Genomic DNA, 14,509 nt, shown 5'->3' on the forward strand with positions numbered 1-14,509 from the left:
CAAAAAGAATTGATGCAAAGATTTATTTTTGATGAAATTTGTTCATTCTTGCATGAAATTTAGCAATGTGAAATGTGGTATATTAGTCTTCAGGGATCCAAACGATGGTTGCCTGTATTCGTGTGGTAAGATCTTAACAACCTTGGTCGTTTTTGCAAGGTAAGCTTTTTTATAATATGAGGCCATCTTTTAAATCTTGTGTTAATTGTACTTTTTCTAATTGAATTTTCCACTCGAAAAAAATTGTTGCCTGGTATCTTTTGTTTTTTGTGTCTGCTTTAAAACTAGAAAGGTTATTTTTTCCAATGTGTGGTATTCAACTTTTATTGGGCATGTCATAAACTAAACGTCCGTGGAACGGATATTTATCTACTATGTTCGTATGACTTGTTATTTTTCAAACTCTGCTTGATGTGCAGAGTCTGGCAAGACATAAACATTTTTTGATTTACGAAAAGCAACGTCGATAGACTCTTGCATCTAAACCCTGAAGATTGCAAAAGCGAAGTAGTTAGTTTTGCAACCTTCGTGATGGAGTCTATTCGTAGTTAATTTTAACCGTTTAGTTCGCTTTCGCAATCTCCAGGGTTGAGATGAAAGTCTTGAGATGCAAAAATTTTGCTGTGATTTTATATCCTGTTACAGTTGTAGGTCTTGCTATTGACTAAAGTGTTGCTACTATATTTGTTGACTCTATATCTTTTGGATCTGATTCGCATTGGGTTACTTGATTTATTGCGTACTCATATAGTGTTTCATGCTCATTTTCTTCGCAATCATAATGTGTATCTAGTGAGTGTTGTGGTCCTATTCAGCAGGAGGGATTTTAATGAGATGTAGGTTCTAAAAGAACAAGGGGAGAGGGTAGTCAGGAAAAAAACTATTATAAGATACATGAGTACAATATTCCTGAAAATGGGTTGTTGAATGTTATATTTTCAAGTGACTTTTTTGTATATCTATTGTTTTTATAGATAAGTTTTGTTGTAATAGGAGGTAAAGATTGAGCTGTTGATTCAAAGGTGATGGGTGATGAACTAAAGTATTTCATTTTTTAAGTGTTAGATTGTCTTGAAAAAGAACCTGTTTATTATGTTCTTGTATGGGTTTGTGGATGTCGTGTCTATATTGTAATCGAAATGATGCCCAATTATGTAATCTATTCTAGTCGCAATAGGGGACGGGGTTCTACAGTTACTTTCCATACTAGTCGTAGATGTATATTTTTGGCTAGAAGTTCACAATATCTATCTTCTAAAGCTATAGGGAAATTTAGGGGAAATGTGGTGGTTGGAGTTTGACTAATCATTGAAGGTGTTGATGGCAGTGATAGGGTTTCTGGTAGTGACAATGAGGTGTCTGATGATATATCTACGGGGTCATTCACTACATTTGGTTCGCAAAATATACGAAAAGAAGAAAGATGTCCTTCCTATAGAAAAAACGCTTATAGTTGTTGAAATAACGTACCTTAGGAGGTGATCAAGGATTTTTAAGAAGCTTAGATTGGTTTTTATGGGGGAATAAAAAATTACAAAGAAACTGCATAAAAAATATGAAAAAGGAGGAACTTTCAAGGATATTTATGATGAAAATATGAATTGAAAAAAAAACGATTGTAAAAATTGAAGGGTTTTTGAGTTTACTGTTTTTATTAATTGAAATGATGGAGAGAGAAGCATTTGAGGAAAGATTTGTTTCGTCGAATATTTTTTTTTTGTATCGAAAATTGAGTGTGGCCAGGTTATTTTTTGATTTTTGACAAGTGGTTTGGATATGGGAAATTTTTGATGAAGAGAAATCTGGAGTTCTAGGGATGAGATTCCTAGTTTTGGTTTTGTTTTTTGGATGGTTGGGGGTTTTTCGAAGTTATATCGACTTTAGTCTGAATGATCATGTCGGAAATTGTCTTCAGGTTTTTTCAAAACTTTTCCTTGGGTGAATTATGGGGTATAAAACGAGATAAGATTGTTGAGTTTTGTACCAGTTGAAAAGGTAGGTTTGTAACATTTAGATTGTTTAATTAGGCTGTCAGATTTGAGCGTGCTGCTTATTTTTGACCTGTAGGTTTTTTAGTTACAGTTTCATATTTGTGTGAAGTAAGCAATTTGTTGGCTAATGAAGTGGTATCAAATTGAAATGATAATTTGAATTGATTCTGATTGATTGAAATTGAACTATTTATTCAGGATCTTGAATTGAAATATGGAGAAAGAAAGAAAAATTTGATAACATTTCGAAATAGTCTAAACAAAGTATTGAATCATTTAGGAAGGGTTTTCAACTTTCTTTATTATTTTAAGTTGTTTGTAATCTTTTCGTGGTTGACTTTGGAGTCGTGACAATTTGCGTTCTTGTGAATTTTCTTTTGTTTCCTGTGGTAAAATTTTTTTCATCAAAATTACGATTTATTCTTTGTTTTCACGGTATTAGTTTTTTGTTTATTTCTTGATTTTTTGTGAGGCAATTTTGATTAGCTTGATTTTTATTTAAGTTAAATGGACGATTTTTTTTGACTTGGTTGATGACCGTTATCTGAATTGTCTTGGACAACTTTTAGTCCTGTAAAGGAGAGTAATCGTGTTCGCGAAAAACGTATTCTCTTGGGTAATATGATAAAAGCATTCTTCAGTGTTGAACTATTTCTTTTATGTTAGAAACAATAAGTATGTATGTAACATCAGTGGGTTTGTCAACGGTTTAAAATGGTCCTTTTCGGGTCGGTTGTAATTTTTTAGATAATCTTTTTTGTATTATAAAATTTGGTACTAAGACATTTGTTCCAATTTTTTGTTTTGTAGCGGGTGTAAATTGCGGTTCTGTTTGTGATTGAATATTGTGTCTTTGTAGTAGTTTTTTGGCTACCTTCTGGTAAATTTCATCGTGCGTTTTATCTCGATTTAAAATCCAATCCGTATGTGTGCCGGAGACTTGTTTTAAGATTTGAGGGTGATAAAAATGATTTCCATTGTGTGTATATAATGGTAGATTGTAACAAAATGAATCTTTTGTGGTTTGACTATATCCTCGGGCGCTTTTTCAAGCATTTGCTGTAAACGTTTTTGGTTTCCGTGGTTTTTGATTAAAAGAATTTTCTATGGTGATAGTCCTAGAGTTGTTGTGTTTTGTGAATTATAAGCTTAAAGGAATAGTTTCAAGTCAGTTGACAATTTGGTTTATTTGGTACCATTTCCATTAATTATACATCTGAGATTTTGCAACAGTGAATGGTTCATACCTTCGACTAAACCCTTAGTTAAAAGGACATGAGATGTTCGGGATTAATGTTTAAATTTAAAAAGATGACATAATGGGATAATTTCAGTATTTTAAGAATTCAGCGCCACTGTCTGCGCCAAGGATTTCTTTTAATCCAAATTAAGCCATCGAATACTCGTGGAGTGTTGTATTTGCACAATAAGCGTTACAATGAGGTGCAGGATTGAGTGCTACATAGTGAGTAAATGAATCAAATATGACGCTTATATATGAGTTTCCTTCTGAAAAGGGTGATATAGGGCATTTTGAGTCAAATCAGAATCTGTGGTTAAAATATAACCTTTGTTATCTAAAGTCTTGTTTTTCTGCTGATTTTTTCTGGTGTGGACATGGTTTATTTAATTCTGTTGTGCAATCGTTACATAACGCTTTTATCTAAATTGAATTGGTGCAATTGGAAAGAAAAATTTTCGAATAAGTGTTGAAGAAGTGTATAAAGAATGTAAGATATGAAATTCTAGGTGTATCATACTTAATGGTAGACAGGGTGCTTTTATTTAAGAGGTTCGGTATTCCAAGATGTCGGTATTCTTATTTATTGTTGTGTTACTAAAATTTCTGAATTATCTAAGAAGTGTTTCATTTCTTTGAATTGTGATATCTGTTTTTACGTTTTTTTAATGCCATGATTTTAGTTGTCTAATGACTGGGTCAAGGTTTTGGTGTTTTTGTAGTCGTTCCAGTATTATCTTTATCGTGACTGGTAGAAAAATGTTTTCAGTTTCTCTTTTTGAGAGGGGTATTTTATTTAAAGTGTCATGTAATTTAAAATTTTGATTTTTAGTGTATTTGAGTCTAAATCTGGGGTCCTGATAAACTCATAAAATCAGTTAAGTTTTCTACTTCTATTAAAGGGAAAGGTTTTTCCTATACAAGTTTTGTCCAAGTGGTTTTTTTTGTGGGTTGTTTTTGATCTAAGATGAATATGATATCGGTTTACATGTAGATATTCCTAAAAGATCGACTTCGTAATGATTATCTTGACAATCAAGTATTACGGAAACTGTTGTAAATTATTTTTTTTGTGTATTTTTAAGATCGGTTTTCAATGCACATTGGCATTCCAATTGTTGCGATGTTTCGTCTTTTGCAAGAAAGAACTTCATCTTTTGTGGTATTTTTAATGTCGTTACTGTCGTTTGTCCTATATTTCAGGTGCTGTATTTCGGTTGAGTGTATCTGGTAATGCAAGATTTTTTTCTGCAGTCCAATCTACATTTAAGTTTGAGACTTTCAATAAAATCTGTTCAAATCTAAAAATTTCATGGTTTGGGTTTGATTTTGGTGTAAAAATGAAATTTATAGGTTTGTGATCTGTATATAAAACAGCTGGATGTTTTAATCCAAGGATCAAAAATTTCTATTCTGTAAAAGTATATATTATAGCTGTGCATTCTCTCATAAGTGTAGAGACTTTAAGTTCGGCTTGTTTAAAAAAATCTTGAATTTGCTGAGATAAGGTTAATGTTATTTTGTGTGATTGTAATATTGTTGCGCCGATTTCAACTTTTGAAAAGGATCTGGGTATTGCAAAATGATTGATCTGGGTTTTGGATTCGATATTTGTTCTGAGAAGAGAGTTTCTATTTCTTCAAAAACTTTTGATGTTCTAATGTCTATTCAAAATTATTCATTGTCTCAGAATATTATAAAAAAATTTTAAGCAATATTGCATTTTATAGATATGTATAGTTCCAAGAAAAATTTAGCATTCCAAGAAACTCTTGGATTTTCGTTTTATTCGATGAGGTTGTCTTAGTGTAGCATATATGCGGGATTTCAATGAATTAATTGTGTTTCCTTCAATAATATGTCCAAGGAATTTAACTCGGTTGAGAAGGAAGTGTGATTTGTCTGGGGCTGCTTTCATGTTTTATTTAAATACGATTTGGCGATGGTTATCTAATGATTCACCTTAAGCGAGGATGATAACAAAATTTATGAATGTGTTTTTTTTTGGTTGTTCTCTTTTTCTGACGGGTGAAAATTATTTCAAATTGTTTTAAAATATCCGGTATTCTATTCACTTTATCTATTAGGTGAACTGGGACTTTACTTGCTCGTTGTTTTTTTGAAAACTGCGTTATGTTTAAGAGGTAGATGTAGTGTTGAATGTTTTTTTCCAACAACAGTTTTAGATGTGGCATAAACAATTGGGTATTTGAGTAAAAGTTCTGCTATTTCTTTCGATTCTTGTTGGGTTGTTTGCGATTGTTGAGAATTGAACAATGTGAGGAGTCTTTGTTGTTCAGTTATGTATTCCACAATATGGAATGTTGTTTTAAAACAAAGTGTTTTTGTGAAATAGTCTGTGTTTCGTTTGATTCGCTGGTTATAATATAAGTTGACAATTCTTCTTGAGAATTGTTGATTGACAATTGTCTAAAAATTGTAGTGTATTGTTTACTCTATATGCCTTTTCTTGTGTTGGAGAAATTGTTACATTGGTTTCGCTATATCCTCAAAATCCTTGGAATAAAGTGATTTTGTATGATGAATTGTTGTATAATTGTAAAGAGATTATGTCTGATTTTGTAATTTTTGAGTATTTGATAGATGAGAATGTCACTCTAAATGTTTAAGGACTGGTCCGAATTCGAGATCAGACTCAAATAGTCGTTTTTTTTTTGATCGACATTATATTGATGAACTTGATTTATTGAAATATTTTACACATATCTTGATAATGGTTTCAGGTGTTTACGTTCTTGATTGTCATTTTTTGAGAAAAATGGAGGAAAAATTGGGGTTAAGAAAAATTTACAAGTATGATATTTATGATTCGTTTTTGTATATTGATCTTTTATGTGTAACTTGCTTTTTAGGATACTAGAATGAGAATATATTTCGTAACAAACGGTTTTCCAACGATTTTGGTTTTTTATCTGTGATATAGAATGTTTATTTTTAGGGTTCGCTAAAAAGTTTATTTTGTTCCATTGTTCGAGAGTAATTGAATTTTTCCGTAAACTGTTAGACTTGATCATTGTGCTGTAGCTATTTTGCTTGATGTTTTTGAAGATGACAATTTTGGTGTAGAGTCTGTATTTCATTCCATGTGACTATGTATGTAAAAATTGTTTCTGCTCCTGAGTCTATTAAAAAGTCAATTTAAAGCTCTGGTGTTTGAAAATTTTTTTCAAAATTTTTTTAATAGATGGCTGTTCTTTATTTGTTGTTTATTGAATTATATATTTCAAATTTGAACTTTCTTCATTTTCTTGTTTTGTAAATTTTGTTGCGATTTGTATTTGGTAATAATGCAAGTCGATTGGTGCTTCGTATTCGTTTTAAATTTGAAGCAGGTTTTTTGAAAACCTTTTTTCTATTTTGCCTTCATCATCTTTGAATTCATAATCTATGTGATTATTTAAATAGAATTCTGAATTTTTTGTGTTGTAAATACCAGGAGAGTCTGATGGATTTTCTTCAATTGATTGTACTTGAAAAGTTTGTCTTCAATTTTTAAGTGTACGGTTTCTGTAGTTTTCCTGTGAACCTTCATATTGCGTTTTTTTTGTGTTGTGACTGAGAATAATTTCTTTGTCACTTTGGGTATTTATTATTTCGATATCTAGAATTGATCCAATACGATTATTGTTGTAGTTTCGTGATCTATTATCTGAGTATTGTCTATTTCTATTGTTTGAGTAATTCTTGTTTCGATTATATGAGGAATTTCTAGAACGATTGTTTGGATAATATCTATTCCGAGAGTTTGAATAGTAACGGTTCCAATCATAATTTGACTAATTACTTCTGTTTGAATTTGATATTGAGTATTTGTTTCGATATTGGTTATTTTGACTATTAGATCTACTATATCTATTTTGTGAATTGCTTTGTGAATTGCTTCGATCTGGAGATCTTCCGCGATAAGTATTTCGGTAAGGTGATTGTTATCTATAATTACTATAAGTATCTGGGAGTGGTTTCCTGAATTGTTTTTACAATGGATATTTTTGTTTGGTAAGTTTTGGTCGTTCTTCTTATTTTGATAGAAGGATTTGTTTGGTCCTCTATCATTCTGCGGTTTGTTTTAATTATCTAGCTGTTTTTGTCTGCAATAAGCATTTCTGTGTCCATATCTATACAATAATTACACCAATTTCTGAATGATGGTTTATCTATAAGTTTTGGATTTTTCTAGTAGTTATTTAAAATTTGAGTGATTTTTCTGCTAGTTCAGTATCAGAGTCATGAATGTCATTTGTTTGTGATGTTGCTGTTTAAATATTGCTCACGTACTGTAATTTTAGTTTTTCTGTTTTGATCAAATTTTATAGTGATTTCAATTTGTTCCAATTTATCTACTTGTTTTCGGAAACCTATAACGGGTTCTCCAATTGATGATGGATAAGGTGCTCTCTCTTTTTTTGCTATTTAACGTAGTTGTGGAATGATCAATAAGACTTATGTCATTTTCGTGTTTTTGTAATCATGCATACTAAAATAATATGCATTCCCTACTAATGTTTCGATTCTTTTTGCCGTTTGTTTATTTTTCATTAGGGAGTCTACGATTTTCGTTGCATAGAACTCTTTGATATTGATTATATCTTTCTAATCTTTTTCAGTCTAATTTAAAATTTATAGATAAGCTTGAAAACAATTTTTGGACTGCGTCATCAAGTGTGGCTCGGATTGAGGATGTGCGTCTATATATCCAATTTTGATGAAGTGGCGTATTTACTGGTTCAGGTCCTATATTTGAAATTAATTTAGCTAAGACTGCGTATAATTAATTTTCTCTTGATTACTCAGGATCTGCTCGTGTGAATACCATTCTTAGAACATATCGATCATCCATTCATAAGCTATGGATTCATCGTCTTTTAGAGTGATTCTGCTGAATTTGGTAATTGGGAAAAGCGTGTAAGTTGTGTTTTTGTAAATTCATGTTGATGTAAATCATAATGTACTGGGATTTCATTTTGCTTTTGATTTGTTTGATAGATTTGTGTATTTATACGATTTTGTGATTGGACATTTTTATTATATGATGCTGAATTTTATCTTGGAGGAAAAATTTATCTTATTTGTCGTGTTTGTTCACTTCTTGCATAATGTTCAAATTTATCTGTTTGATAAATAGGGTCTATTTGATCAAAGTTTCAGTTTTTAATTCAATGATTAGTGTTGAATCGTTGTTGGTTTTGATTGAATTAGCCTTCATCTTCTGAATGATGTGATTGATTTTTTGTGAATTGTTTATTAGCTATAATTTTGTTTTGTTGGAAAAAGGAAAAGTTTTTGCTACGATCTACTGTCGATCGTTGTTGATCAATAAAAAAAACTGAGTTTGGTTTTGATTGTAGTATTGTAATTGTGGTTAGTTCTGACTACTTACTTGAGTAGGTTCTGTAATTTTGTTTTTTTTTGTAAAAAAAATTGTAGTTATGGTCGGAAATTTTTTTCTATTGGGTGTTTTCGTTTATTTGTTTGTCGTGATTTTGTTACTGGTCTAAATATTTGATGAGTCATTCATGAACTATTTGGGGCAACAGAAGGTTTTAATGTGGATTGTAGGGTAGTCTGACAAAACGTACTGTTTTTATTATGTGGTGTTGTAAAAGTGGGATGATTCGGAGAATTACTTTGTTATGTTTTTGTCGGCATTGCTTTAACTAATTCTTCATTAATAAAATGTGATGGGTTTGAATATTTTGTTGTGTAAGATTTCTTGTTCAAAAAAGAAATTCTTGTGAATTATTGAACGTGAAATGTACATTATTTTGTCTTGTTCTCTCAGTAAGTATTGCATTATAATATATATTTTAAAGGTGTGGAGTCAATTGTAAGTGGAGTTATTTTTTCATAGCCTGTAGGTACAGAAATAGTGGTAATTGCTGCCCTTGATGTGTCGGTGATTGTTTTAATAACTCAGGGATGAGACCAATCAGGGTCCGAACTTTGTTGTCTGAAGTTTGTGGTCGGAATTTTTTTCTTGAAAGTGCAATGAAGTCATCGTTATGGCAAAAATAATCAATTATTAACCATGCTAGCTTTTTTGTAGGTCATAGTTCACATTTTGTGAAATATCCTAACTAGTAAGGTTTTCACGGACTGTATATAGGAGTTTCGAGAAAACATAGATTTCTGGTCTTACAGTCGAGTATCGGGATGTTTGAAACGGTGACTCGATTTGAATTTCTTGTTAATCTAATATAGATTTTTAACTATACAAAAAATAGAAAAAATTTCATTTGTGAATATTGAATTTGCTCTTTGTAAATTTTGATGTTGTATAATTTTTATGAACTCTGCGAAGGCTTTTTAGAATTCGATTTGGTTGTATTCGATGCATTGTTTAGTTTGATTCTGGTTGTACGATTTCAATTTTGAATATACCGTAAGATGAAGTATTATTACATATACTTTTGGAATATTGATCAATATTTTGTCGTTTTTTCTTTATTCAAGAAAATCCTGTTTGCATAGGTTATTTCCTTTTTCGAATAAAGGTTTGTTAAAGTTGTGGCAAAACTGTATTGTCTTCGAGAGGGATCACTTTGTGGACGAATAATGAAGAGAAGTTTTGAGTTATCGTCAAAATTTGTGTCTCATTCTATCTTTTTTTTGTGTCTTAAAATTGTTAGTGTGTAACTTTCAATGTGTATTTTTGGTTAATTCTAATTGTACAGTCGTACTTGTTTATTAATGAATGATTTTTTATTTCTACGTTTTCCTTTGATTGTTGATGGTGATGTAGTTTTGAAGTCAGAAAAAAAAACGTTTTGATTTTCTATCGGGTTACTTTTGTTCATTGAATCTTTCAGGTCTTGCAGTTCCTGTATTGTATTTGTATCTGGTTCTGGATAATTTGTTTTTGTTTTGCTATTATTGTCGTTTTTCGTGTTTGTCTTCTTGATCTGATGTATCCAATTTTTTCCTTTGGGGTGTGATTACAAGATCATATCTTTTGTTTTTAAATTAAACAATTATGGTTTTCTTAACTTGGGTCATAGATTGTGGTGGTTGATGGGTTGGAGAGAGAGTATATCAATTCGTGAGTTTCATTTTAATTATCTCGTGACTAGATCTTATTTATGATAAACTTACTTGATCTTACCTAGGGGATTCATTTGTTTTCAAAAGTTGGATAAAAGTTAATCAACCCACAAGGTTCAGGTATAATTAGAACAGAAGTTGAACATAAGATACTATTCTAAAAGTTACTAATATTGTTAAGGGTTTTAGCCTGGGTCATCTGAGAGTGAAGGATGAAGAACATAAGTTCTTCACTGTCTATCTTCATTAGAATGGTTAGTTGTTCGTCAAAAAATTCTGCTAATCTTGAGTCTTTATAAGGGTTGGGGAGTGAACTGACGTTTGAGGTCGTTAGACACTTTAATTTATGGATTGGAAAGACCAAAGTTGTTCAGATTGATCCAAGGGAAGCCATGATGATAAAAAAAATTGATTGAAAAAAAAATAACTTATGTGAAAATAAAGATCCAAGAAAAGCCTTGATGATCTGTTTATGAAATAAAAATTGAATTACTGAAATGCAAGGATAAGCCTTGACAAATTCTTCTGTAGAAATTTAAGTTAAAAAAGATTCGAGAGTTAGATTTTAAATGATATTATTTCCTTGAATTTATTTAGTTATAATTTGGGTAAATAAGCTGGAATGAAGAAAACATTTGTTTGTTTTTAATATAATGAAATTAGCGATAATTGTTCATACTAACTAATTTTTTGTATTTTTATTATTCAATAAATTATTTGTTCAAAAATTTTATTTACTGTAGATTTTGAAAAGAACGACTTCTGTTCTTTTTATTAGTGATTTTACTTTAAATATTAGGTATAGCTCCAAATAAGTTCTTGAAGAAATGCTCTTCAAATGGTTTTCATGTTAATGAAAGAAAAATTAAATTTACTACATAAAGTATTCTGAATACAAATAATTGTTCCGGTTTTCGTCATACTATCGTGTAGTAGATCGCTCCATCTCCTAATCGTTGTTCACATCTTGATCTTGATCTTCTTGCAATACCTGGTATCTCTCGTGTGAATTAAAATTTTGGCGTAGATTTTTTGAGACGTAGAGACATTTCTACTAAATTGTCTATTCCATCTAACATTTTGCAATTTTACAATTGTCTAGCTCTTATTCTAATTGTCTAATTCTAACTTGGTTAAGGTCTTGTTCGAGACATTTGGTCGCACCAGATGAGTTATGTGCAAGGTATTGTACACATAGAGTAATTTCAGATAAGGTACACCGTCTTTTCGTCACGCTATCTTATTTTTGGCCGGATAGGTTCGTGCAACTTCTTAGTCTAATAACAACCTTAATCTTAATCTTAAATCTCGTATTCTCAATAGATCTAGCGTATACTGGATTTGCTGGTTAGTTCTTGGAGTTTATCCAGAAGGAGAACAGCTGTAGTCTAAGATTTATTCAAATTGTTCTGGTGCTGAAACTACATGTAGTTCCAGCACTTACAAATAAGTGTCAAGGTTAGCGATAGAGTTTGACTGGTTAGTTGGTAATATTTTATAGAGATAGTTTTATCAATAATATAACTGGTTTATAAATACTAGTTTAGAATTTCTCAAAAAATATATTTAAGAGTCAAACAAAATATCATGAAGTAGAATAATCCTGTCGCCAATTGAACTGATAAGAGTATTGTTACTAAACAATAAATCAGTCTGCTGTGTCGTACTGCACTTCTCAATTCAGATCTAAGTGCATCTGCTCATCATATTTATTTAACAAAAATTACCTGAAGAGTAAATGGTTTAACTGCTATAGTGAAACGTTATATCACTTGAAAAAGATAATTTTTTGACAACAAAAGTTATATCAGTGTCAACTTGCTAAGGCTTAGCTCATGAGCTTCCAAGCGATAACTCCTGCTAAACACTAACTTTTTCTGATCATTTTTGTGCGAAACTTAAGAGTAACAAAATCTGATTCCGATAACTGTTTAAAAAACTTCGTTCAAAAGATGGCCAGTTGAAATCTTGAAATTAATCTAAAAAAAACCACATTAAGCCCAAAAAAGCCGGTGCAAAAACTGAACTCAACCGCTCATCAACACAAAGTTGATCGTTGTAGCGAAGTGTTTGGTCGGCCCCCTTCGAACGCTTTCGTAAAAAATAGTACCTTGATTTTTCGACTCTAGATTAATTTTTTAATAACAACTTCTCGTGAATGAAAAAAAAATTTAAGTGATGCTGACTACCTCTCAATTTCACGTTAACATTGTGATACCAAGAATTCGAAAGTTTTTTAAGGGGTTATTACAGCAATTAACTACCTTTGCAGATCGAAAAAACTCAGCAGTAGCTAAGATATCTAAGTTTTTAAATATTTTATGGGTTATTGAAATACTAAAATTTAATCTATTTTTGCACCCGCTTTAGTAGATTTCATCAAAGAGGAAGATGTTTGCGAAAATTTATCGGAAACTGAGAAAATTCTGGGCAGAAATTTTTTACTTTTATTATTAACTTTTTTTAAGTTAAAAAAAAACATTTTTAAGAAAAGCAAATCTGTTTCATTCAGCGTGTTAGTCGCAAGAGAAAAAGTGGCAGTTTTTTTTTTTCAAGTTACTTACGCAAAATCTTTGGGCTCAGATTGCTCTGTGAAAAACTTTTGAAGAAAATTAATCACAACGAAAATAATCTCTAACGAAAATAAACCCATTTATGAGTGGTCATGGTTTTTTTGGTTATAGTACAGAACCATAAGAATTAGCAATCATAGAAAAAACTAAAAGTTATCCAATTTCCAGTTTTTTGTCAAAAAATGCTGTAAAAAGGAAGGTCACGTGGAAAATATATGTAAGGAGAACTCGTATAAAAGCAAAAAGCTCCAACTCGTTTTCATGTTTTGATATTAAATGGGATACAATATACTGTACATATTTTGTCAAAACGGTTGATTTTCCGTTGTGTTAATTTTTTTACTTTTCAAATTTAAAAAAGATGTTTCGAATTATATTCACACGATAAATTGTTTGTTTAGTTTCGATCAAAACCATCATACGAATGACTTGGCTCTTATTAAGCTTCAAAAAACTTTGCCTCAGTTCCGCGTCATCGAGATGTGCAAGGAAAATCCAGCCTCTTTTGACACTCATGTCATAGCTGTTGGTGTCGGGTCTACGAGTCAAAGTCCGCTCACTCCAGCAACCTCTCTTCGCGAAATAACCCTCAAGACATCTCCATTTCAGTTCATTGATTCTTGGCTGAAGTTTGATTTTTGTCCTCCGGGTCTGGTATGCACTGAGACTACTGTGAGAGGCTCTGGGTTGTGTCACAACGACGATGGTAGTCCTCTGTTTCTCAGAGATTGTGAGACAAAAAAACCTATTTGTCTCCTGGGAATAGCAACTCCGACCTTGAAAGATGAGAGTCCACTGATAGACTGCAAAGGTCAAGCCGACTTCACCAGTATTCCACACTCAAAGGATTGGATATCAACCAGTATCATGTCCAATCAATAAATTTTTCTCTAACTTTCAATTACCAGTTCAAATATACAGTTATAAAAATCGACAGTTTTGTATAAATTAAGATCAATTCTAACTAATTAAAAAATCACTTTTATTTCCATTGCAACAAATAGGCAGTCAAAGTATTTTGAATTAGAAGTAAATGCCTTAAAAAACTACCCAGAATCAGAACGGTTTAGCTGAGACCCATACGTCTCGGAGATTGTGCGACAGCGTTTTGCTATCAAAGTTGATACATTTCAATTAATTGCGAGGCTTGTGATTTGATTTGTGAAATGAGAGAGAGAGAGAGATAAAGCTTCGCTCTGTGATGTTAATTTAATGTGTTTTCAAACTGATCTTCTGTAAAAAAAAGTCACGTATTTTGATGCAATTAAACACTTATCAAGCGCCACAAAAATGTGTATGCAAAAATAATAATAATTTATGAGCGCTTCTAAATTTTGTTTGCAGAATTCATATTTTGCTTTGCTGTATCTGCCCTGAGTCTTTTGGCTGCCCCTTAATCCATAGCGAACAAATTTTAGGTGATAGTTTAGATTACGAAATTACTAGGAGTGATTAGCTAGCCTCAACTAAGTTTGGAACGGCTTTGTTGTGCGGGATGATTCGCCACCCAATAAATCGCGTTGCCTTTTCCGGATTAAGAAAGAAAATTTCAAAGCTTGCCTAAATTGTTCCAGAGGATGGCCTAATTGGCAAGATTAACTTGAAACTCTCAGAACTTGACAAAAAAAAGCTCGGAGGTAAACTAT

The 14,509-nt window shown here is 31.5% G+C and overlaps 1 protein-coding gene across 1 annotated transcript in view; it reads left to right on the plus strand.

The window, feature by feature from the left end:
• LOC134848782 (U21-ctenitoxin-Pn1a-like) overlaps window positions 1–13,745 on the plus strand; it is a 54,886-nt gene extending 41,141 nt beyond the window's left edge. Inside the window, exon 4 of the mRNA XM_063866292.1 lies at window positions 13,265–13,745. Within this exon, the coding sequence (XP_063722362.1) occupies window positions 13,265–13,745 (481 nt within the window). The remainder of the gene's footprint in view (window positions 1–13,264) is intronic.
• The last annotated feature ends 764 nt before the right edge of the window (window positions 13,746–14,509 follow it).

This window comes from Symsagittifera roscoffensis, chromosome 6 (genome assembly GCF_963678635.1).
Source record: "Symsagittifera roscoffensis chromosome 6, txSymRosc1.1, whole genome shotgun sequence".
Taxonomy (NCBI): Eukaryota; Metazoa; Xenacoelomorpha; order Acoela; family Convolutidae; genus Symsagittifera; species Symsagittifera roscoffensis.